The sequence below is a fragment of the Macrotis lagotis genome, chromosome 1 (genome assembly GCF_037893015.1).
Source record: "Macrotis lagotis isolate mMagLag1 chromosome 1, bilby.v1.9.chrom.fasta, whole genome shotgun sequence".
Taxonomy (NCBI): domain Eukaryota; kingdom Metazoa; phylum Chordata; class Mammalia; order Peramelemorphia; family Peramelidae; genus Macrotis; species Macrotis lagotis.
This window is the reverse complement of record NC_133658.1, coordinates 848,214,184-848,240,924: the sequence shown is the minus strand read 5'-3', so window position 1 is coordinate 848,240,924 and position 26,741 is coordinate 848,214,184. Positions and strand designations below refer to the sequence as shown.

Genomic DNA, 26,741 nt, shown 5'->3' with positions numbered 1-26,741 from the left:
AAAAGATTTTGCTTTCTAATACTTCTTTGGTGATATTCTTCTTGCAGGCATATTAGAAAAATTGTTAACGACAGAAAAATTTACTGGAAACTCCCTGAGGTGAACATTACAAAAATTTAGATCAATCAAGATTATTTTTCTGTAGAATAATAAAGGCTAAGAAAATAAATATGGTAGTGTGTGTACTGTATAGCAAATTGTTAAGTGAGTAAAATATTTCAAATGATACAACTGCAAAAAGAATTGCACAGTTGTCTGAAGCATTTGAATAAACTGTGATTGATTGGAAAGTAATTTTCATTAATAAAGCTCTGCAAATATCCTAAGTTTCAAACTCTTATGGCAAATACTATTTTTATTACATCATAAAAACAAATTTTCCTCAAGATTTCTTCTGTACAACTCTGAAAGTTGGCTGAATTAACCAATGTTCTTAATATAAAGACAAAAAAAATTCAACTGGAAGCAAATTAATGTCATGGAAAAGCACAATTTGTGCTTCTACTTCATACACGGTACACTTTGTACCAAATATGCCTATCATCAGAGTTCTTTTCTGAAAACAAATTGAAAATGAAGTACATTTTTCCATTTAAAGTGTGTAGCATTGAAGATTGAAATTTCAAGTTTGTTTGACTTTCTTTTGTTGGTATATAAACAGATCATCTTTTCATTATCTCTTTAAAACTGTCTTCCTGACATCAGGAAGAAAAACTCAACCTGTCAATGAGAAGTACTTAAATCCATTATTTGGGAAAAATACTGTCAGCCAGTCACCAACCCCCACTTTCCCAAACTTTCCCAACAAAAGCTAAATATTCAGATCATTGTCAAAAGGGTATAAAATGCTGAGGTTTTAAAATGTGGCTATATGTTTTGGTGCCCAGTTCCCCTCCCCACCACCTCCACCCAACCAAATATTTGGTTGGCTTTAATCAAATATTTAACCTATAAACTTGGCTTTACCTTCACTATAACATCAACTTTATAATGATTTCTAGAGATTTTTCAGTCATTTCTTTGGGCCCCTGAGCAGTTGAAGTTAAGCTCGATTCCATGCTCTTCGGGCAGCAGCTGAATCCTTGTTCTGTACATCTTGTGTTTTCTGTGATAGAGTGGTGATATGAGTTGATTGCATAGTTACCGCAAAGTAATGTATGTGATTTTATGATATTGAGGTGGTAACTAAGCAGCAACTCCATTGGAAACTATGGCATTTAGATGGTAACGTATTCATGATTCTGCACTATCTCCTGGAAAATGCAAACTGTGCCGTTAATGCTAATCATGTATAAAGACAGTGCCATAGCAGCAAGATAAAAAAAAGTTTTCTTGTTTTAGCATTTCAGCAGCCTTTATTAAGATAAAACTAGGATGCTTATTTTCAAAGCAGAAGAAATTTCCCTTCAAATCTTTCCTCTTTTGTGATAGGCACAGTTTTACTGTCTGACAGGGAAGCACTTCTCATTTTAGAACATTTATAATGGACAACTTGAATGATCTTAGTTAAGTCCAGTGCAATAAAACTCATATTCACCATGTAAGTGATGTAAAAAACCAAAACAAAACATGATGTATCTGGTTCTTGGGCATGGGCATTTAAAAAATTTATTATCAGTTATACTAAATGGAAGCTATGTCACACAGGTAATTGGAAAAATAATTTGCTCATCATCACTATTTCAAGTAACAATACACAAGTTTTTGCCACTGGGCTAAAACAGTTAAGACTTCAATGAATCAACTATATGGCCAACTACCCTTAGTCTGTACCACTCCAGGACAAAACATATTTTAAATAGATTTGATCAGCTCCACATTCCAAATATTTTTAAATGAACAGGAAATAGAGAGGACTTGACTGAGGCAATGAATTTGACAGTCTACATTATATCATTTCATAGAACTTAAAGGTCACTGTATTGGAACTGTCAGTTTAAGTACTCCAGCTTTGAAAATTAAACAACTTGGGAGATGAGTGTCCTGCTTTTAAAGGCATGGCAAAAGCTGGATCCCACCAGCATCCCAACCTCTTCAGCTAGGGTAGGTTTGATATCCAGTCAAAATGCTAGTTGGCACAAATTTTATTTTGCATGATAATGGATCCAGACTATTTTGAAAAAGCATAGAATATTTACATTTATCTACTATTTCATTTCTTGCAGATGAAGATAAAGCCCTCCCCAACTAAGATGCTATCTATCTATCTATCTATCTATCTATCTATCTATCTATCTATATATGTATTTAAAACTGTCATATGCGGTCATATATATATATATGACCGCATATGAAAGTTTGGGAAATAGTCTTATTGGTGATGTGTGATTTATGAAAAACTGCTTGGATTATGAAACAAAATTTCAAAGAATGCTGTAATTATCACTCCATTATTAGTCATTATATAGAAGCTATTCCAGACAAAGACATCCTTGTCTACTCACCCTTTATCTCTTTAGTGAATTTTACCCGGTGAGAATCAGTCAGAGGTCTTGGTTGTTCATCAATATTATGAATGTCAAGGACTTCACACATGAACTGAATTACAGGTTGCGCTTTGTAGAAAGCAGTGGCAGAAACTAGAAAGATACATTTTTTTATTTTTTCCATTATATAAATATATTATTTGTTTTCTAATTACATACAATGGTAGTTTCTATCAATCATTTTTTTGCAAGACTTTGAGTTTTACAATTTTTCTTCTTCTCTCTCCCTTACCTCCTACCTTCTCCAAAAGAAGGCAACCTGATAATAGTGATTACATTTGCATTCATTACGTATAGATCAAAACTGAATGAGTTATGAGAGAGAAAAAACAGCTCCAAAAGGAAGAAAACAGATAGCAAAATTATGTAATACATAAGACAACTTAAAAAACTGAAGATAAACTTTGGTCTTTGTTTAAATTCCACAGTTCCTTCTCTGAATATAGATGGTATTCTTCCTCACAGATCTCCTAAAATTGTCCCTGATTATTGCACTGATAGGGTGAGCAAGTTGATCATCACCCCATGATGTTCTTAGTATGTACAATGTTCTTTTGGTTTTGCTTATCTCACTCAGCCTCAGTTCATGCAAGTGAAAGAACTATTTTTAAAGAATCAAGGTATCTAGTAAGCCTTCCTTTTGAGTTGAATGTTATAATTATTCTTGTCTTTTTGATAAGTAAACATTTCATATTTAAAAGTATATAAAAAGGAATCTTTCATCACTTTTACCTTCAAAAAGAGTTCAAATATTACTTAAAATATCAACATCTAGAGTTAACCAACAGTAATAACCAAAATTTCTATCAATTTTAGTTTTTTAAAAGTCCTATTCATAAAGCATTATCCTAACCTGTTTAGTGGGAGATAACCACTAAAATACTATAGAGGAATCTTCTTTATAATTCTTTTCAATCTAAAAATCACTTTAATGATACAGCATTACTTAATTCAATTTCATTGTACAGATAAGGAAAATAATTTGAGTGGGGGCATTCAAACAAAGGATGCCTGAGACTCATAACTTGGTACTCTTTACTTTTAAAATTAGTGTAGTATCAAGGAAATCAAGGGAAATTGATATTAATGGTACTAAATGAATTGTTATTGCTGATAAAAAATAGATTTTTTTCTACTATCTGACAAAATTTTTGCTTTTGATTCTTTTTCCTTCTCAGAGAACAGGAAAAAAAATCTAGTCATCACTGAATAGATTATTATTCTTATAATTGCCTGCCTTTTGTTATCATCAAGCCCTAAGATTCATATGAATGTGGAAAATATGAAAAAGTTTAGGAAAAAGAGAAATATAACTTATTTTAATTTTCCTATCAGTACAATGAAGACATGCTACAAGTTATATCTGATGTTAATTCTCCTGGACCTGATAGTCATAGTATGCTTTTTTATTCCTGCTGGTTTGCAAGTTTAGATAATTGTTCAGCAGCAACTCCAGAGTTAATGCAGTCACATTAGAAGTAAAAGCCAACTTCTTTATTCATAAGAAAATTTTAGTGGTCAAGGAATCAATGACTGAATCAAGAACTAAAATGAAGTTTTCAAGAACTAAAATTCATATTTTTTAGTGTTCTACTTTTTATTCCCTTATTGGTTGGGACAATCAATTTGTTACACTCTGCTAAAATGTAAGCACTATGAAGTTAAGGGAGGATGTCCCCTTCCTCTCTTACCTAGCAGTGTCTTGTTAATAACAGACATTTAATGAATAGCTCTCAGAGATACTTTCCTTACTATATCAACAGTCTCTTTTAGAAAAAGCAAATAAAGCTATATAAGATACATACAATAAATAAAGACATGAAGATCTTTTTTTAGCACTGTCCTTTCCAATATTAGTGATTTATTTTATTCATAAGTTAGAGGAACTTTGTAGGTTTGTGTGTGAATAAGTGAGTGTGCACACACACACATGCACATGTGAGAAACAGCCTAAAAAAACAGAAACAAGTCTGTCTCTATTTCTCACTTTTTCGTTGCAATATATTTCTGAAAACCTTTGGATAAAGAAGGTAAATATGTTGATTAGCTTTTCTCATAAGATCAATACATACCTGGGGTTTCATTCCAGATTATAGCGTAAGACTCAAAGCTGTCTCTCACACGTGCGACTATATGCACACACACACATCAAGGCTTTAGAAATTAAAATGGTTTGCCAAATGGTATTCTAGGCATCTGGAAGACCAGAAACAGTCTATTGAAGGTAACAAAACTCTCTCACTTTGGTAAATATATAAAGCTTGTATGAAACTTTAGAATGAATATTTCACACTATGGAGCGGTATTTTAAATTTAAATTTAAAAACACTAAAATTATTTTGGCTTTTCTAGACAGCATGGCATGAGAAGGAGCTTTGGGAATAACTATTCCTAAGTACAACAAAAAAGGTTTGTAGTTAAGCCTGGTCTGGTAGATTTTCTGCCTATGAACAGTTCTTTCTCCTAGTTCTTTTCCCTACTTAAGATTCAAGGATAACAAGACACTAAGTGTCAGATTTAAAATCAAGAAGTCCCAAGTTCCTCTCCTGCCTTGCACTTATTAGGGCTGCTTGACTTGGGATAAGTCACAACCTGTGTGACTTAGTTTCCTTATCTGTAAAAAAGGAGAGACAACAGCCTCTATCTTCCAGGGTTGTTGTGAGGATCAAAGGAGATAATTGTAAAGCACTTGGCAAAGTACCTGGCACATATTAAGCACTATATAAATTTTAGCTACAAGTATTATTTTATACAGAATGCAACATAGTAAAAAAAGTAAATCTTATTTCCAGTACATATAAAGAGCTGAAAGCCAGAGATAAAACAAAACCAAGAAAAGCCACCGTTACTATTTTTTTATTTGAATAAAATATTCACAAGGATCAATTTTCTATTAAAAAAAATCTTCTGGCATAAAACCTCAGCCATCCTTGACTGCAAAATCCACAATTAATGACCAAAGTAATCAATTCTTATAAAATGCCCTTTATCCCATTTTTCATCCTGACCTAACTCTTCATCCAGTTCCAATTCAGCATGTATGTGTTGCCACAATCATCAACCTAAAGACCATCTTCCTCACATCATCTGTGCTAGTTATTCCCAACATCTGCAATTTTGTGGGCTGAAATCTTCCTTTTACTTCAAGGCTAAGCTAATTTCCTCCTCAAATTCTTTTGATTCTTTCAAGATGAAAATGATAGCTTTCTTGCTCCTATCTTATTATGCAAGTATTATCCTTGGGGGGGCTGCACACTTATTTAAATAAATATATATATATATATGTATATACATATATATTTACAAATATACATGCACACATCACACTATACACACATGCAAACCCAATGCATATACATACATAAACATGTGTGTTCCCATGTATATGATTCACTCAATTGGATCATAGGCTTCATAGAAGGATTTGGGTCCATTTTCTTCCCAACATTGAGCATTTATAAATGTCTATTGAATCAAATAATTTCACTGTTCAAAAACCTTCAATGATTTCCTACTGCTTAGAAAACAGTTGAAATTTCTTAGTCTTAATTTTGTCATATCTCTTTACAATCTGATCCTGAGTTACCTTATCAATAAGAATCTCCTTTGCCAAAATGCTCTACTTTCAGATGTTATTCACATGAATTTGTGATCTAAAACTATTGACTTGGTTATAATATTATCTGCAAAATGATTCCATAAACCCCAAGTCTATCCATCTGTTCAAAATTGATCTCCAAATCTCATTTATCCAGAGGAGGATCATGAACATGCAATTTTAAGTAACCAAAATAGATCCTATCCAATCAATATTTATCAAATATCTAACTTGCAAAGCCATGGTTTAGGCAATGAGGACAGGAAGATTAAAAGCATAAGTTCTTTTCCTTAAGGATTAACAACCTAAAAGGAAATGAAAAGAGACACTTATACGCATGTGTGCACACACACATGTGGGACAAGGTGGAAGGTGATAAGGATACGAAAGTTTCAGAGAAAATATAAATATTTAAGAAAGAAGAAATCATTTTCAGTAGAAATGAGGAAGGGTGTCATATGCTTGGAATTGAAGAAGTATGCTGCAGGTATGGAATATTTGCAAGTTACTATTATTAACTCAAACACAAATTCAGCATATTTATAAGCTGACAAGCCTGCAATAAAGTTAAAAAAATACCCAAACTATTTTGGATTTAAAAGATGAAAACATAGGCTATCAAGAACAATTATTTGCTACTATTAGCAAATAGCTGAAAGATCTCATGCAAGAAGTTATTGGAGTTATTGCATAAAGCACTGGCCCTATAGTCAGGAGGACCTGAATTCAAAATCCAACCTCAGATATTTAATAATTGCCTAGCAGTATGACCTTAGGCAAGTCACACTTAACCCTATTCACTTAATTTTTTTTTTTTGCAAGGCAAATGGGGTTAAGTGGCTTGCCCAAGGCCACACAGCTAGGTAATTAGTATTAAGTGTCTGAGACCGGATTTGAACCCAGGTACTCCTGACTCCAGGCCCGATACTTTATCCACTGCGCCACCTAGCTGCCCCAATAAATAAAATTTTTAAAAAAGAAGTTATTGGAGCATTTTATAAATAAAAACAATTTTAATACATTACTGTGGCAAGACTAGGGTCAAGTAAAGTCTGGAAGGTAGATTAGTTATTCTATTACTTATAGCTCTCGAAAAAGTGACAGACTAGAAAGCAGATTGTGTGCTTCCAATATGTGGAAAAAGGATTGGACTGGCAAGGCACTGACTCAGACTTCAGGTAAACAAATCTGGATGAGATGACCTCTAATAACCCTTTCAGTTCTAAAATTATGTGATTAATTGTCAATGTTACCTCCAGTACCAACAGGCTAAAATGAACTATTATAGTTTCCCTCAATATTTTAAATCAACAACACTATATTATGCTATGTCTAAATTAACATTTAATTTTTTTTAGGTTTTGCAGTGGGGTTAAGTGGCTTGCCCAAGGCCACACAGCTAGGTAATTATTAAGTGTCTGAGGCTGGACTTGAACTCAGCTACTCCTGACTCCAGGGCCGGTGCTCTATCCAATGCTCCACCTAGTCACCCCTCTAAATTAACATTAAGGTAAAACATAAAAATTTGATAAATATTGGTTAACTAGCATTTTTAAAGTTCTGAGGTTTGAAAAAATAAACCCAATATAACAAAACATTCTTCAATCATGCATCAGCCCCACAATATCAGATGACATAAGCTGTAAGTCAGTGCCTACTAAAGTCAATTACTAAGTGAATAGCTTACGCCCACAATAGTTGGCAAACCAAGGTTTTTGGTTTCCTTAGTAACCAAATTTATGAACTAGATGAGAGAAGATATTTGCAAGGGTAGTGAGGTAAATGATCAAATGAAAATAGCTTTATTTCCATTCTACTTTTTTAATTTCAAACTGAATCAAGAAAAATACCCAGCAACTTAAAAAAATCCTTGTACTAAGGACGTTGACTTTATAACTGTTACTGCTTTATTTAAATGAAAAATTTGACTGCATATCACACTGACTCACATGGAATTTGAAAGTCAGTGAAACCTTTATGTCTTTTTGAAATTATCTGTGATCCAGTCATCCCTCTATCGTTGTGTAAATGAAGCCGGTTTTCTTTTCTAAAATTAAGTTTTACTGATATCTTATGCTATTTTTAATATCATTTTCAGTAGTATTCCTTTCTCTTTCCTTTTCCAGAGTGTTGATATATCAAAATTTCTGAAGAGAAAAAGAAATGGAAAATTGAACATAACTAAGCAATGCATTTAAAAAGGCTAAAAATATGGGTAATGTATTAATACTTAAAGATCTCCTACATCTGCAAGAGTGGGGCAATACCATCTTCTTTTGAACTATGTTTTTTGTTTTTATAATTTTACAATTTTTTATTGTGTGTGTTATGCTTATTTTATCCTGTATTAGTTCATGAAGATCTTTCCAAGGTTCTCTGTATTAATAGCATTCATCGTTTCTTACAACATGGTAACGCACCATTATATTTATGTATTACAAATTGCTTAACCATTCCCCAAACAATGAATATCTTTTTTTGTTTCCAATTTTTTGCTATCATAAAAGTGATGATATATTTTGTGTGTGTATACACATGTATATACATGTGTATGTATTCACGAATGCATATGTACAGGTTTTCTCATCAATGGTCTCTTTGGGTTATATGCCTAGTAAAACAATCTCTAAATCAAAGAACTGGTTGGTTGATTATTGTTGTCCTTCATTCATGAAGGACTAAACTAACATCATTATGTTGAAGTTAAGGTATATAGAATGTCCCACTATCACACCAAGACAAGTCCAGAATGTTCTACTACAGGTAGAGTATAGCTATTTTAGTCATTTTATTTACTTAATTCCAAACTACCAACCTTCCCATAATCCCTCTGACATTGACCAGGCCCATCTTTGCCAATTTTCAGGATGTGAGGGTGAAACCTAAAGTTATCTGGAGCATTCTTTCTCATATACATGTATATGGTGAATATATTTATGTACTTATACATGTATATGTATGTATATCTTGGTTAACAATCCCTTAGAGAAATCTGACACCCCCCCCAATTTTTTCCCTTTCAACTACTTCCCTTATTACCTTAGATCCATTAATTTGGTCTGTACAGGATCTTTTCTGTTCTCCTATAATCAAACTGATCTTTTGTAAACTGTCTCTATCCCTTGGTTTGATTAAGAATATACCTACCTACTATGGAGTATGGCCTTCTTTTCTTTTAATTTTTTTAATACAGATAATCTTTATTGTTATAAAGAATTATGGAATAAATTGTTAGATATTCTTTAAGGCTTAATATCTATTAGCTGGTTTTCTAATTTTCCCAGCAAATTTTTAAAAAATATAATAGAAAAAATATAATAGGGAAAACTTTACTAAATTAATTGTCTTCCAGTTTATCAAATGCTAGATTATTAAGTTCCATTGTTTTTTTTAAATCTCCCTCATCAAAGATCTACTATTTTTTAAATAATGCTAAAAGGGTTTTGATGATTTGCTTTATAATACAGTTTCAGGTTGGGAAGTGCTATTCCTTCTTCCCTCTTTTTACTTCCCTTCATATTTCTATCTGGATCTTTTTTTGAGTTCTGTAAAGTCTTTCTTTGATTACTTGATTGGTGGAACATTGAGTATAAATTAATTCTGAAAGTTATCAGTTTTCTTATATCCACACAGTCCAGCCATGAGCACTAAACAAACATCTCTAGCTATTTAAATTGTTCATTTAAGGAATACTTTGTAATCTGCTTTGAAAAATTATCCCCACATTATTTATGCATTTTATAGTTACTTGGAATGAATTTCCCTTTCTATTATGATCTCTTGGATTTTGTTATTTAGAAATATAGGAATCAGCTAGGCGGCGCAGTGGAGACAGCACTGACCCTGGAGCCAAGAGGACCCAAGTTCAAATCCAGTCTCACACACTTGATTACCTAGCTGTGTGGCCTTGGGCAAGTCACTTAACCCCATTGCCTTGCAAAAAACCCAAACTATGCTGAAATAAGATTTTCCCACTCATGATTTGCAGGGTTTGTGGTGTGCCTGTTCATGGGCTCTTGGGGAAATGGAATTTAATTATCATCTAGGGAAACATCATAATGTATCAGTTTATATACTAACTTGAATTTTGGAATGATATTTAGCATTGAATTATGCTATTCTATAGCAAAGCAGTTTACTAGGTTATAAGTTCTATTGGCACATAGTTATCTTTTTTCCTGTGTCGAGCTTGGGATATGGCAAATAATATTAGCCAAATGACTGGTTTTTTATTTTTTTAGATTTTTGCAAGTCAAATGGGGTTAAGTGGTTTATCCAAAGCCACACAGCTAGGTAATTATTAAGTGTCTGAGGTCAGATTTGAACTCAGGTACTCCTGACTCCTGGGCTGGTGCTCTATCTACTGCACCACCCAGCTGCCCCCAAATGGCTGTTATAAAATATAAAATCCACATGTTATTCAATTTTGCAAAATCAAAACACCTTTTCTATATACAAGGTCCTGCATTTAGTGGCTTGGGGAAATAATTAAATTGAGTAATATAAAATCTCAACCCTCAAGAAGCTCTAATTTAGAGAAAAATATGCACATACCCACATAATCAATAAAAGTAGGAAATTCTATGAATAAATCCTTTGCTTTCACATCAGTCTTTTTAGAGGTCCTCTATAAACACACTGCATGCTTTCTTGCCTCTATATCCTTGCTCATATTATTCTCTATTGTTTCTCTCTTCTTGATTATAGCAAATCTAATGACTACTTGCTGAAATTCTAATCTTTTAGGGCAGCTAGGTGGCATCAAGAGGATCAGAGTTTGAATCTAGCCTCAGAAACTTGACACTTACTAGCTGTGTGACCTTGGGCAAGTCACTTAATCCTGATTGCATCCAGGGCCATCTCCTGTCATCCTGATTTATCTGGCCACTGGACCCAGATGGCCCTGGAGAAGATGAGGTTGATAAATTGTGGAATACAATGTTAGGTGTTCTTCAAGGCTTAATATTTATCAGCCTGCTTTCTAATTTTCCCAGCAATTTCTTTTAAAAAATAAAATAGGGAATACTTTACTAAATTAATTTGTCTTCCAATTAATTTGTCTTCAAACACTAGACTATTAAGTTCCATTTTTTAAAATAGTATTCTATTTCTACAGTAGCTTCCCTGACTCATATCCAATTCATGTGCTTGTCATGGCATCACCTCTTATATGTCATGGTCTTCTTCAAAAATGAAGGACAAACAACATTAATATCATCATCATCATCATCATCATCATCATCATCATCATCATATCCCTCTTTCAAGTACATCAGAATAAGTAACAGCATTCTTTCCAAAGGGTTGCATGTGTATATACACATACACACATATACATACAGGTGTGTATGTATTATCTATCTTTCTTTGGGATATAATCTCATTTCTTCTATGACCTTGCACTATCAATCATTCTTCCCAGATATTCTGTTTTGTTTTACAAGTTGATACATTCTCAAAGTTTTCCTCTTATCTCTGTTCCTTCTCTATTGCAGTAAACAATTTCTAAAATAAGTCCCACTAATCTTTATTCTTTACCTTCCTAGCCTTTAGCAGAATAAATGAGGGTCTCACCTATTCCTATAATTTCCTCCACTTTTATGTAGATGACTCCTATATCTGTTTCTGAAACCCAGATGTTTCCTCAGTTACAGCTGCATATATCTCCACATGATATCTAGGTTAGTAAACTTAAACATGTCCAAAACTCATCACTTTTCCCTCCTCTACTTTTGTTGTTGGTAACACCATGCTTCTATATTGCTTCAAACATTCAATTAATTTCTAGGTCCTATGGAATCTACTGCCAAAACAAATCTGAAGAGAGAGTGGGGCACATAAAATATATTAAAAAGGTAAAGAACTGACAAAACTTGACCTTAGACTGGATATAAGGGTTGAAAGTGACAAGTTAAAATATACCAATTTATACCATTTTCTCTTTAAACTATACCAAAACCAGAGACAGACCTCAATTTTGTGTTTTTCATAATGTTTGAACTTAGAAATAGTTTTGGATAGTTTTGAGGATGCTAAGTTCAATGATTAAAAATGGAAAAAGTCTCCCAGTTCAGGGAAGCATGGAAGAATTGCATGAACTGATGCTGAGCGAGATGAGCAGAACCAGAAAAACACTGTACACCCTAACATCAACATGGGGGTGATAATCAACTTTGATGGACTTGCTCATTCCATCAGTGCAACAATCAGGGACAATTTTGGGTATCTGCAATGGAGAATAACATCTGTATCCAGAGAAGGAATTGTGGAGTTTGATAAAAGACCAAAGATTATTACCTTCAATTTAGGAGTAAAAAAAACCTTCTTATTATGTAATTTTGCTATCTCTAATACTTTATTTTATTTTATTTTTCTCCCTTAAGGGTATGATTTCTCTCTCATCAATTCAACTGAGATCAATGTATACCATGGGAACAATGTAAAGACTAACAGACTGTCTTCTGTGTGGGGGGGAGGGAAGCAAGACCAGGGGAAAAATTGTAAAACTCAAAATAAATAAAATCTTTCTTTAAAAAAAAAAAGAAAGAAAGAAAGAAAAAGTCTCCCAACAACAGATTTGCATGAAAGAAAAGTACCATTAGAAATCACAAGAAAAATAAAAATTTTGTGGTTAAAAATAGTACTGTTATAAAGTAGCAGTAGATGTAACATCTATGGTCATCGTTACTGTTCCAGTTTGTGGTTTTGCAAAGAAATGCTTGCTTATTAAGAGTCAAAAGGACAAAAATGAGTCACACAGAAAATTAATAAAATTGGGGTTTTTCTCCTGTGCAAACTTCACATTTAATACTTTAATGTATTTGTTTACTCTAGGTAAAGTTTTTTTTAAGAGGCTTTTTTGGAATGCTATTGCTTTAATAAAATTTTAGAAGGCTCTTTTTCCTGGCTTGCCAAAATTCAAATATACAGTTTTACTATCAGAGGCAGACATTATAATCTAATCTATAAGCAGGCTTCTTACCATCAATATTAAGCATCATTTTCCACATAGCAGGTCGAACAGATTGATGAAATCCAAACCATACTTCCCTGCCCCCTCCTAGAGGATGATCATATCCTTCAGGAGCAGAAAAAAATGAACGGCCCACAGGAGTATATCTACAAAAAAAAGAAAAAAATCACTTTGTGTTCAATTGGTCATCAACATGAATTTTTGAACAACCCTTAGAACATATTAGAAATTTTAATTTTAACATATAAAATTATAGTACCAAAAGAACAGAAATGCAAATATATGAAAATAAAAGGAACTTTTTCCTAGACAAGGAAAAGAAAAAGGATCCAACTAGATTGTAATCATTCGACATACTCTAATGCTAAGTCGTTATTTTTAAACTAGTTTAGTGGAATGAGTATTTTATTTTGACATTCCAAGAAGTCACATGGGTTAAAAATTCAGGAGTTCCATAAGCTTAAGAAAATGCCATCTGTGTTTTAAAAAAGCTACTATAAAAACAAAGGAAATATTCTTCTACAGTAAATTTAAATATGCAATGGTAGTCACAAACCACTAATTTAGATCCTACTAGAAATGGAGATAGCCAGGCAAGGTGACTACTAGAGAGGTAGATTTGGACTTGGAAAGACCCAGGTTCAGTCCTATCCATGACATACTTGATGTATTTTACCTTGACAAATCACTTGCCCTCTCAGTGCCCCAAAGATTATAAGTTACAGAGGTAATGCTGACTTACAATAAGAGTTTCCTTACTTGAGAATGAAATCCCAAGTCTAGTTTTAAAAAAAAAAAGACTGTATTCCTATTATTATCCTTCTTGACCTCTTGCTTCTGACCTTGCTGACCACTTTTACTCCAGGAAACTCTTTGATGTTACCTTTTTAAAATCTGTTTATCAAAGAGTTTTCTAGAACATATTTATTTTCTCTTCAATTAATGTGGCATTAATTAAGGAAATCATCCCTTCTCCTAAGAAGGTTGCATTGTAATGGGGGAGAAAATAAGTAAATATAATGTTTGTCCTTCATTTAGAAGAAGACCACAACATCAGGGAGGTGATACCATGATAAGCACATGAATTAGATTTGAGTGAGTGGGTGCTGGACTGAGTCATCAGCCTCACTTTCTCCTTCAGAGTTATCTGGGTCCAGTGGCCAGATATGAATTAGGAAGACTGGAAAAGGTTCTGGATGCAGGACAATCAGGGTTAAGTAATTTGTCCAAGGTCACACATCTATAGTAAGCATGAGAGGCTAGATTCAAATTTCTGTCCTCCTGATTCCAAGGCCAGTGCTCTATCCACTGCACATCTAGCTGTCCTACAAGTAAATATATACATAATGTAAATATAAAGTTAATATATATAATATACATATATAATTATATGAAAACTAGAGAAAAGTACAATATGAGGGGGTTAGGTATCAGGAAAAACTTAAAAAATTCATATAAAAGTTCCACATCTGGTAGCCAAGATGGCGACAAGAATAGATTGTATCTTAAGTGCTCTCTCATAAAACTCATAAGCTAAGGACTCTAACTAAATTTTCAAGAGACAGAACCCACAGAGGGACCCAGTAAGGCAGTTCTCCTACTCAAGGTAACCTGGAAAAGAGCAGAAAAGCTCTGCTCCCCGGGGTCGGAGGGGCGGCCCACCGCCAGAGCAAAGAACTTCAGCCTCCCAGAAGCAGCCCCAGGGCGCTGGGAGCTGTGGCTCACAGCAGCAGGGGAGTTTCCTGAGCTACACTGCCGGGAGCATCAGGCACAAATTGGGGGAACAGTGGGGAACCTCTGCCAGAGGAAGAACCTGAAGCCCAGCCCTCAGAGCACACAGTGAACAACTCAGAGTTCCAGGAAACAGAAGCAGGCAGAGCCGGTAAGCAGGAGCCCCCAGGGCATGAGCCCACTGAACCTAGGGAGGGGAGTGAAGAGAGACTGCCAAGCTCTGTCCCTGGAACAGGACTCTGGAACCCCTGGAACAGGGGGCTCTGACCAAATACAGATCCTGATCACAGTCTAGGCCCCCACCATAGAACAGCAGGGGCCCCCTCCACTTCAGCCCCGTGGCAGAGGGGGGTGCTTATGGTCATTTACAGACCAGGAGGGAGGACAGAGCCTCACACACTGAGACCCTCATGGGAGTGTCCCAAAAGCTCAGGAAGCACCCCCAAAACAAGCTCAGGCAGGGAAAATGAGCAAGCAGAGAAACAAGAAGAACACCATTGAGAAATATTTTGCCTGTGAGCACAAGAAGGATCAAAATACTCAGTCTGAAGATGAGGAAGCACAAGCTCCTGCATCTAAAGACTCCAAGAAAAACAGAAATTGGGATCAGGCTATGACAGAGCTCAAAAAAGACTTTGAAAATCAAATGAAGGAGTTAGAAGGAAAAACTGGGAAAAGAAATGAGAGAGATGCAGGATAAACATGAAAATGAAGTCAGCAGCCTAGTCAAGGAAATCTAAAAAAATGCTGAAGAAAATAGCATGCTAAAAACCAGCTTAGGTCAAATGGATAAAACAGTTCAAAAAGTTATTGAGGAGAAGAATGCTTTAAAAAGTAAAATTGGCCAGATGGAAAAAGAGATAAGAAAACTCTCTGAGGAGAACAAATCCTTCAGACAAAGAATAGAAGTCAGGGAGATTGATGAATTTATGAGAAACCAGGAATCAATACTTCAAAACCAAAAGAATGAAAAATGAGAAGAAAATGTGAAACATCTCATTGAAAAAACAACTGATATGGAAAACAGACTTAGGAAAGATAATTTAAAAATTATTGGAATACCTGAAAGTCATGATCAGGAAAAGGAGCCTTGACATCATTTTCAAAGAATTACTACAGGAAAATTGCCCTGATATTCTAGAAGCAGAGGGCAAAATAGAAATGGAGAGAATCCACAGATCCCCCTGAGAAAGAGATCCCAAAAAACCAATCCCTAGGAATATTATAGCCAAATTCCAGAACTCCCAAGTCAAAGAGAAAATACTAAAAGCTGCCAGAAACAAACAATTCAACTACCATGGCTTTATAGTCAGGTTTATACAGGATCTGGCAGCATCTACATCAAAGGCTCATAGGGATTGGAATATGATATTCTGGAAGGCAAAAGATGTTGGGTTTACAACCTAGAATCAGCTACCCAGTAAAACGGAACATCCTCTTTCAGGGGAAAAGATGGACTTCTTTTTTTCCATCTTACAAAGACTGGAAATCTTTATTCAGATCAGCAAACTCACATTCCTTAAGCATCAGATGTTGGATGGGCCTTTTGAGGAAGAAAAGGAGGGAGGAGAGAAGAGAAGGCAAGGCCAACCCACCTCCCCAGACATCCCCTCTACCCCACAAACTTGTCTCAGGCTACTGGGTTATGAGGGGAATGCCAAGAAGGGAGGGACCAAGGGAAAAAGAGGCCCCTGCCAAGGGAAGGCCTATACAGATGTGTGGCTTCAAAGCCCAGATGTGGCCTAGATAGCAGCCACCACAGGCCCCTCCCTATAAATTAAGTGCCCACAGTAGCAAGGTTGGAGTGAGGAATCAGGAAGAACAACCTTGTGGAAAAGAAACTGGTCCCATGTTCAGCTCCTTTCAAGCCAGTGCCCTGAACCGTGGCCTAAAGAATGACTATAAGGGTGCAATTCCAAAATGAGAGAATAAGCCAGGGTGGGAGAGTGAATAGGAATGTTGAAGGAGTCAGGTACCCCTGAGTTTTGGTCCAGGAGAGAGGAAGATGGGGTGGTTGGTCCAGTTTTGCTGATTGGGGACAAGGAATGTATACATCAGGTTCATCAAGTGTATACATCTAGGTGAAAAGGCACTTGCTCATCACCTATAGCCAAAGAAAAGCAGTGCCACCAATGGCTGGGGAATAGGGGAAAAAGAGGGAACAGAAGGGATTTGAGAGTTCCACGGACTTTCCAGAAATGTCACTGCTAGAAATAAGATTAACCATTCAAGGAAGGATGAGGAAGAGTGGTGATCAGAAGATCTGGCATGGCATCCCATTACCAGTCATGGCTGCCTGAGATGCCCCACGGTTGATGCCCATTTGTAGCCTGATGACATTCTTGCCCTCCTGCAGTTGGTTATCTGTGAAGTTTCGGGGATTCTCCTTGAACTTCTTAGGGAACCAATTAGGATCTCCAGCGAAGAGCCCATCACCACGAGCTACTGCTAACCTACCAAGGTTCATCAGTGTTCGCTACACACAGGCCATATGCTTTCCTTCCCAGAGGTCCACAATTTGGTAGATATCAGCGGCATTGATGCCATAGCGCTCTGCTGCTTGAAGGAACTGAGAAGTCTGCTCCATCTACTTGAAGGCCATCCCTGAAGCCTGGATCTTCTTTACTGGACCCTGGCCTTCAGGGTATAGCCCATTGATGAGCTCACACAGCACTGTGCCATCCTTGAGCCAGTTTTGGAAATTCTCTCGCCCAGGCTGAGGCTGCCCAACATCTCTGCGGCACTGTGTTGTGATCCACTGAATAAGGATCTATTCTAGGTCAGTATCATACTGCTTTTCAATTTTCTGCTGTACTTCCTGACTCAGTCCATAAGCAGGTCCCCTGTTGGCCATTCTGAAATGGTGATACTGGTATCTTGACTGGGAGAGGATGGAGAGCCCGAAAAGATGGACTTTCAATGAAATAGGGGACTTTCAAACTTTCCTGTTGAAACAATCAGAGCTGAACAGAAAGTTTGTTCTCCAAGTACAGGACTCTGGTGAATGATAGAAGGGGGTGGATGAGAAGGACTAACTATGAGGAACTTAATGATGTTGAACTGTTTGTATTCCTGCATGGGAAGAAGATATTGATAATTCATATGAACTTTCTCCTTTATAAGAGCTGTTAGAAGGAGCATATATAGACAGGACACAGGAAGGAACAGAATATAATGGTATAATATAGTAAAAAGATGGAGTCAATGGGTGATAAAGGAAAGTACTGGAAGGAAGGAAAAGGAGATGAAGAAGAAGCTAAGAAATTTCACAGAAGAGTCAAGAAAAAAGCTTTTTTCAATGGAGTGCAGTGGGGAAAGGCAAGGGGGAATGAGTGAGTCTTCATTCTCATCAGAAATGGCTCAGAGAGGAAATAACATACACACTTAATAGGGTGAGGAAATCTATCTTACCCTAGAGAAAAATAAGAAGAAAGGGATGGGATAAGGGGGAAGGGTGGAATAAGTGATAGAAGAGAGGGAAGATTGTGGGAGAGGATACTCAGATACAACACACTTTCGGACAGGGACAGGATGAAAGGAGAAAGAGAATAGAATGATAGTGGAGAGGAATAGAGTAGAGGGAAATACAGCTTATAATAGCAACTGTGGGAAAAATATTGAAGCAACTTCTCTGATAGACTTATGATAAGGAAGGCAACTCACACCAGAGACAGCCATTGGAATCTGAACACAGACTGCAATACATTTTTTTTCTCTCTCACTTCTTGAGGTTTCTCATCTTCTTGGGGTGGGGAAAGGGGTTTATGTTTACTCTTATAACAAAATTATTGTAATAATATAAAATAAATAAAGCAAAAAAAACTAAACAGAAAAATTTATATTTTATCTTAGAGGCTATAGAAGGTCACAAGTGTTAACTGAGTAGGCAGCTTAGCTTATTTGATCAAACTGATGCTTAAGTAAATTTACCTGACAGTAATGTGTAAGATGACCTGAGAAGACTTTAAACAAGGAGAACAATTAAGGGGGCTTTTGCAATAATCTATTCAAGAGGTGATGAACAAAGATGGTAATTATTTAAGAGTAGAGAAGGAGTTGGATGGGTGGAGGTAAAAGTGGCAGAAGACGGCAACTAAATGGATAATAGGGCAAAGGAGAATGAGAGGAGTTGAAGACAATGCTAAGATGTATACCAATGTGGGATAAAAGAAGGTTGGTTATCAGAAATTGGGAAATTTGTAAGAGGAATTTGTTTTGGGAGAAGATAATGAGTTCAGTTTTGGACACTGTTGACTTTAAGATGCCTCCAAGTTATCTAGTTTGAAATATTCAATCATCTGGGGATAGGAGACCAATTTAGTTGAGAAATTGGGGCTGTATACAAGTATCTAGGAATCAATAGCATAGAGATGATAGTTCAAATCAAGGGAGTTGATGTGGTAGCCAAGAATCAGTAGAGGGAGAAGACAACCTAGGATGGAACCTCAAAGAATACCCACAGATGGGGAGCATGATGTGGATGATACAAACCAGCAAAAGAGACTGAAAAAAATCTACAGACCAGAGAGCTAGGAGAGTAGTCAACAGTGTCAAATAAAACCGAAGATAAACTGATAAGGATGATGACCACGAGACAACACCACAGTCTTACTGCCAACTCTTCAGCCTCCCTGAATGGGAGAAGATTACTTAACATGCACATGCCTTTCCAGTAAGACTGTGTATCAGATAGAATAATGATTAAGAAATCCACTGACAAATCATACTAAATGACTTCTTCTATCCCAGAACTGTATAAGAAGTCAATCAGAAGCTCAAAGGTAACTGGAATAAATCAGTCAGTGCCAGTTCAGAGTGACCAAAAACGGGCACCTGCAAATTGTAAGACTTGGGTTTCCTCAAACAGCAAGAACAAAAGGCTTAAGAAAGTGTTCAGGGCTCAGCCTGGCCTAGCCTACTGTTGATCACAGCAAAATGTATTCCGATCTAGCCAGCCCAGGCTCAAAGGTTTTAATGATCCTTCTGTTCTGACCTGATGTGCCAAAAATGATCTGAAGATCTTAAGAGTGTTAATATCAATAATCCAGAGAGGCCTAACCATGGGAAGAACTCGGATCACCTGAGAGTATGAGTACTTTTTTTTTAAGCTTTAAAAGCCCTTTGTGGGGTGGCTAGGTGGTGCAGTGGATAAAGCACCAGCCCTGGAGTCAGGAGTACCTGGGTTCAAATCTGGTCTCAAGACACTTAATAATTACCTAGCTGTGTGGCCTTGGGCAAGCCACTTAATCCCATTTGCCTTGCAAAAAAAAAAGCCCTTTGTGTAAACTAATCCAAAACATATCCAACATATCACCTACTTCTCCCACAAGCTGTAATCCCTCTGGTCCTCTTCCTAGTCTCTATTCCCAGGCTTTGCACAGACTATGCATTATAATTAGAAAGCACATCTTCCACATACCTACTTCAGTGTATTCCTCTCTTCCTTAGAGAGGCAGCTAGCTCAAGAGGCATCTCCAACATGAAGTTTTTCCTGATTCCTACCTTCCAACTGTGAGGGCCCTCCCTTCCTCACTACTTTGTATTTATTTTTCTCTACATTTAGTCTACATATGCTTACATAGGTACTTATTATCTCTTCATTTTAATAATCCAATGACCAGCAGAATGCCTGAGAAAACCTTAAGAGCTTAACAAAGCTATATAAAAGTGGTTTAAATATAGCAATACAGGCATTGCAACATAGTACAAAGAATACTAAGTTTGGAATCAGGAAGACCTAAGCTCTAATTCTAGTTCTGCCACTTACTGTGCAACCTTGGTCAAATCAGCACTTCTAAGCCTCAGTTTCATCTGAGAAATTGGAATAACACACACACACACACACACACACACACACACACACACACAAATATATATATATAAAACCCTAATCTTTCTGACAATTAAATGAGATAACATGGATAACATTATTAAAACAAAAAAACTACTAAAGAATCAGCTGAACTATGATGGATGCAGCTCTTAGCAGACAATCCTGAGAGATCTACTATGGATGAAGCCATCCACATCCAGAGGAAAAAACCAAGGAATCAGGATGTAGAGCAAAGCAAAATAATTTCACTTTAAAATATATTTTTCCTTTCTTTCTCATGGTTTTTTTTTTTCATTCCCCTTTAGTTCTAATTCCTCTTCTATGACATAACTAATATGGAAATATTTAAAACATAATTGTACATGTACAACTTTTACCAGTCCATTTGCCACCATGGGGAGGAGAGAGAGAATAAAAGAAGACAGAAAAATGTGGAACTCATAAATGTGCAAATAAATGAATATTAAAATCATCTTTGTAATTGGAAAAATAAAATAAAATTTCAATTTTAAAAAATCAGCTAAGAGAAAGGATGAGTATATTATACTACAAGTAGTCATCAGAATACAAATGATGGATACTAATAAGGTACATGATTTCAAATTCTGAAGAAAATACATCTATACTCCAGATGACTGCATATATTATGCCTGATCAACACAGGAAAACTTATGAGGACCTTTGAATGGATAAATCACTCCTCACTTTTAAAAAAACAAAGAAAGAAAGTAAGAGAACCCACTTCATGGAGGGTAGATGTCGTAGCACCACATCGACAGCATGAACAGGGTTAGTGCTGATTGGTTTGTCTAGTTCTATAGGCTCAGGTAAAGCCCGTCCTGTCAGAACTTCATGCAGCAGATGCCAGCTCACCCGAGACACAAATTTTATTGACACCTTGAAAGGACGATCTTTTCCACCTTCTCCAGGCAATGTAACATCCAAATCCACCTATTGGGAGAGAAAAAGAACCAAATCAGAACTTAACAAGGTAAATGTATATTTATCTACTAAGGTCCAATACTTCATCATGGTATAGAAAATGTTCTGCATGGCTTCAAATATGGGCCCAAATTTTTTTTTGGGGGGGCAAGTATATAGGGAAAAGTAACTTCTCCAAGATCACACAATATCCAGTATCAGAGGATAGATTTGAACTCAGTCCTCCTGACTTCAGAGTTGATGTTGTATCCACTGTGCCAGCAAGCTGCTCCAATGGGTCCAGATTTTAAAGAAAATCTTCAGAGTCAAGTACCTTCATAACTAAAATGTTGGCAGAGAGCCTTTTTTCTTAAGTAGAGAAACTATTAAGATTATTCAAACACAAGAAAGAAGTACATATAATAGATAAAACCACAAAGGCCTTAAATTATTGAAGTGATAATTAGAGAAAACAAAGTGAAAATGTAAACTTACATAAATATTGAAAAATGCATACATTAAAACTGAAAAGGGGCAACTAGGCAGCACAGTGGATAGAGCACCAGCCCTGGAGTCAGGAGGACCCAAGTTCAAATCTGACCTCAAACACTTAATTGCCTAATTGTGTAACCTTGGGCAAGTCACTTAACCTCATTACCTTAAACAAAAAATTTAAAAAAAAGTTGTAAGGGGAGATGATAGTAGAATACCAGGCCAAGGTTAAAACTGAAAAGCTTTTATACAAGAAAATTAAATTAATAAAGATGAGAAAGGAATCAGCTGAATGGGTAAAAATGTTTGAATCAAATACCTCTGATTAAGGGTTACATATCCAAGATACAAATTTTCATTAATTCCCCTATGTAAGAAAAGAGTATTCCCTGCAAACTTAATGTGATCAAATTATTTTAACAAATGACTTCTTAAAGTGATAATTGTAATGATATTCATAAAAATTTCCAAATCATTAAGAAAAATACAAATCTAAACCTTCTAAATACTTCTAAATATACTTCTAAAATCTAAACTTCACATTTAGAAAACTCACATCCCCCCTTCCCCCTGTCCCCCTTCTCTCCTTCTTACTCCAGATGTCTATAACCCATTGAGTATACATGCTGTTTCCTCTGCTAGCCACCTCTGATGAATGAAGATTCCCTCATTCCCCCTTGCCTTCCCCCTTCCATATCATTGCAACAGCTCATTGTAATAAAAAAAATCTAATTACATGAAATATCTTAGCCTATTCCTCTCCTTTTTCTTTCTCCCATTACACTTCCCTTTTATCCACTGACTCCATTTTTATACCACATTATATCTTCAAATTCAGCTCTCTCTTGTGCTTCATCTATAAAAGCTCCTTCTACCTGCTCTATTAAATGAGAAGGTTCATTTGAGTATTATCAGTATCATTTTTCTATGCAGGAATACATGCAGTTCATCATCATCAAGTCCCTCACATTTTACCCTTCTTCTCCACTTCCTATGCTTCACCTGAGTCCTGTAATTGAAGATCAAACTTTCTGTTCAGTTCTGGCCATTCCAACAGGAACATTTGAAATTCCCCTGGTTCATTCAAAGTACCTCTTTTTCCCTGGAAGAGGACATTCAGTTTTGCTGGGTAGTTGATTCTCGGTTGCATTTCGAGCTCTTTTGCCTTCCGGAATATTATATTCCAAGCCCTGCAAGCTTTTAATGTGGTTGCTGCTAAGTCCTGTGTGATCCCGACTGCAGCTCTGGCTGCTTGTAATATTTTTTCTTTGACTTGGGAGATCTGGAACTTGGCTATAATATTCCTGGGGGTTGTTTTTTTTATCACTTTCTTGGGGAGATTGGTGGATTCTCTCAATTTCTATTTTGCCCTCTGCTTCTAGGATATCAGGGCAATTTTCCAGTAGTAATTCTTTGAAAATGATGTCAAGGATCTTTTCCTGATCATGACTTTCAGGTATTCCAATAAGTTTTAGATTATCTTTCCTAAATCTGTTTTTCATATCAGTCATTTTTTTCAATGAGATGTTCCACATTTTCTTCTAATTTTTTATTCTTTTGGTTTTGAAGTATTGTCTCCTGATTTCTCGTAAAACCAGCAGCTTCCCTCAATTCCATTCTACATTTGAAGGATTTGTTTTCCTCAGAGAGCTTTCTTATCTCTTTTTCCATTTGTCCAATTCTGCTTTTTAAAGCATTCTTCTCCTCAATAACTTTTTGAACTGTTTTATTCATTTGACCTATGCTGGTTTTTAACAAGTTATTTTCTTCAGCATATTTTGGATCTCCTTGACTAAGCTGCTGACTTCATTTTCATGTTTTTCCTGCATCTCTCTCATTTCTTTTCCCAATTTTTCTTCTATCTCCTTCACTTGATTTTCAAAGTCTTTTTTTTAAGGGTTTTTTTTTTTTTTTGCAAGGCAAATGGGGTTAAGTGGCCACATAGCTAGGTAATTATTAAGTGTCTGAGACTGGATTTGAACCCAGGTACTCCTGACTCCAGGGCCAGCACTTTATCCACTACACCACCTAGCTGCCCCACAAAGTCTTTTTTGAGCTCTGTCATAGCCTGATCCCAATTTCTGTTTTTCTTGGAGTCTTTAGATGAAGGAGCTTGGACTTCCTCATCTTCTGATTGAGTATTTTGATCCTTCTTGGGATTATAGGCAAAGTATTTCCCAATGGTGTTCCTCTTTTTTCTCTGCTTACTCATTTCTCCAGCCTGTGCCTGGTTTTGGGCTTTTAAATTTTATTGGGACACCCCCCCCCCCCCCACAAGGATCTCCGTCTGTGAGGCTTTGTCTTCCCTCCGGGTCTGTGAATGACCACAAGTACACCCCTCTGCCATGGGGCTGAGGTGGGGGGGCCTAGACTGTGATCAGGATCAGAAACACTCCCCTCCCTAGACTCAGCACTCATGCCCTGGGGGCTTCTGCTTACCGGCTCCTGCTTCTGGTTCCTGGTCTGGGCTGCCACAGGCCATGCTGCTCACTGAGTGCCTCAGGGCTGGGTTTCATGCTCTTGCTCTGGCAGAGGTCCTCCTGCTGATCCCCCAAGTTGAGCCCGGTGCTCTCTGAGTATAGGTCAGGAAACTGCCCCCGCTGCCATGAGCAGCTGCTTCCAGTGGCCTGGGGCTGCCTCCAGGAGGCTGAAGTTCCTTTGCTCTGGCAGGTTACCCCCGCCCCCAACCCCATGAAGTGGAGCCTTTCTGCTCTTTTCCAGGCTACCTTGGGTTGGAGAACTGCCTCACTGAATTCCTCTGTGGATTATGTCTCTTGAAAATTTAGTTAGAGTCTTAATTTATAAGTTTTGAGAGAGAGCACCTAAGAGACGATCCTCTCCTGTCACCATCTTGGCTCCACCCCCTCAAAAATGGAAAGTTATAATAAATGATAAAAAGTGATGCACTGTTGATATTTATGAATTGTTTCAAAGGTTCTTTTTTAAATGTTATTTTATTTTTTCCAATTACATGCAAAGATAGTTTTCAATATTCATCTTTCTTTTTAATTTTTAAATTTTTATTTAAGGGAATGGGGTTAAGTGACTTGGCTAAGGTCAGACAGCTAGGCAATTATTAAGTATCTGAGGTCAAATTTGAACTCAGGCCCTTGACTCCAGGGTTGGTGCTCTATCCACTGTGCCACCTAGCTGCCCTCCGCAATATTCATCTTTTTGTCAACTTTTGAGTTCCATATTTTTCTACCTCCTTCCCTTCCCTCCCCGCCATGAAAAGTGAATAATTTCTTATAGAAAGTCCAAAGATTCTAGAAAGCAATGTGAAACAAATGACTAAAATGTTCATAAACTATGACACAGAAGTCCCACTTTTAAGAACATAGTTCAGAGAAGCAATGACAAAATGAAAGCTCCAATAAATCAAAATATTTATAGCATCATTTTCACAATGCCATCACAACTTGGGAATGACTAAACTGTTACATCAAATGTATTAGAATATTCCTATTCTGTGAAAGACAGACAATGGAAATTTATAGAAAAGCATGAGATGTCATATGAATTTATGTTTTTATTTTGTCCTTCATTCTTGTTGACGTAAAGGAGGTGATGCCATGACATGCACGTGAATTGGATTTGAGTGAGAACACCAGCCTCACTTTCTCCTCCACAGCCCCAGATTTATGAATCAGGATGACTGGAGATGGCCTTGAATGTGGGGCAATCAGGATTAGTGACCTTCCCAGAGTCACACATATCTGAAGTGGTATAATTAATTCACCTCCTTTCCTTCTTGGTAGAAGATCAAGATGGATCAAGAAATGGTATATATAATGTTAGAAGCTTGATTTTCTTGACTGAACTGATTTTCTTTCTACCCTGTTAGAAGACTAAAGTCAAGAGATGCAATGTAACAAATTACATTTAAACTATCATGACTTTTCAGTCAAATCTCTGTGATTACCATCAGAGTTTTTTTTTTTTCTCTCCTACTCATTCATTCTCCTTCATTTCTTCTCTCTTTTGGTCATAGTATATGGTGTTTTATCGGTTCTACTTTTTTGGGTGGGAGGAGAGACTTAGTAAAAGCACACACACACACACACACACACACACACACACAAAACACATATGGGGTTTTTTTTTTTTTTAGGTTTTTGCAAGGCAAATGGGGTTAAGTGGCTTGCCCAAGGCCACACAGCTAGGTAATTATTAAGTGTCTGAGGCCAGATTTGAACTCAGATACTCCCAACTCCAGGGACGGTGCTCTATCCACTGCACCACGTAGCTGCCCCTATGTATATATGTTAATAAAAACTACAAATAGAATTTCTTACCCCAGTAGTTGCTACAGGAAGTGGATTGGCAGTATAGAGGCTTCTTTTCCCATCATAAACTGGTCTCCGGTCTCCAAATATTGTTACCTTAAAATGCTGAACCATTGAGTCAACCACTTCCCTAAATAAGAAAAAAACATTAACATTAACTTCTATGTAAGACTGAGGGGAAAAAAACAATAAATCACAAATCTGAAGAACTTTAGCATAACCAATTTAGGTGAATCAATTCTGGTTAAGATTTAAAAACCTATCAAAATTTTCAAAGGCATTTGGTTTTCTGGAAAATAATATGCTCTTACGAGGATTAGCTATTTTGAGAAGACAGGTTAAGAATGAGTTTGGTTGGATAATTTGATCAAGGCTGACAAATGGAATGTGGGAGAATAAGGTAGGAAAAAAAAATCTAAAA

At 36.4% G+C, this 26,741-nt stretch overlaps 1 protein-coding gene and 1 pseudogene across 4 annotated transcripts in view; both read right to left on the bottom strand.

Moving 5' to 3' along the window:
- LOC141508692 (protein argonaute-3) overlaps positions 1-26,741 on the bottom strand; it is a 96,359-nt gene that overhangs the window by 32,501 nt on the left and 37,117 nt on the right. For 3 of the 4 annotated variants that reach the window (XM_074217525.1, XM_074217526.1, XM_074217527.1), the window contains exons 3-6: positions 26,330-26,450; positions 21,364-21,572; positions 13,067-13,203; positions 2,445-2,579 (exon numbers count right to left, since the gene is read on the bottom strand). In XM_074217525.1, coding sequence (XP_074073626.1) covers positions 2,445-2,579; positions 13,067-13,203; positions 21,364-21,572; positions 26,330-26,450 — 602 coding nt within the window. Of the gene's footprint in view, positions 1-2,444; positions 2,580-4,558; positions 6,923-13,066; positions 13,204-21,363; positions 21,573-26,329; positions 26,451-26,741 lie in introns of those variants that run through there. The other variant, XM_074217528.1, reaches the window with a different exon arrangement.
- Positions 15,874-21,357, bottom strand: LOC141508694 (transgelin-2 pseudogene; annotated as a pseudogene).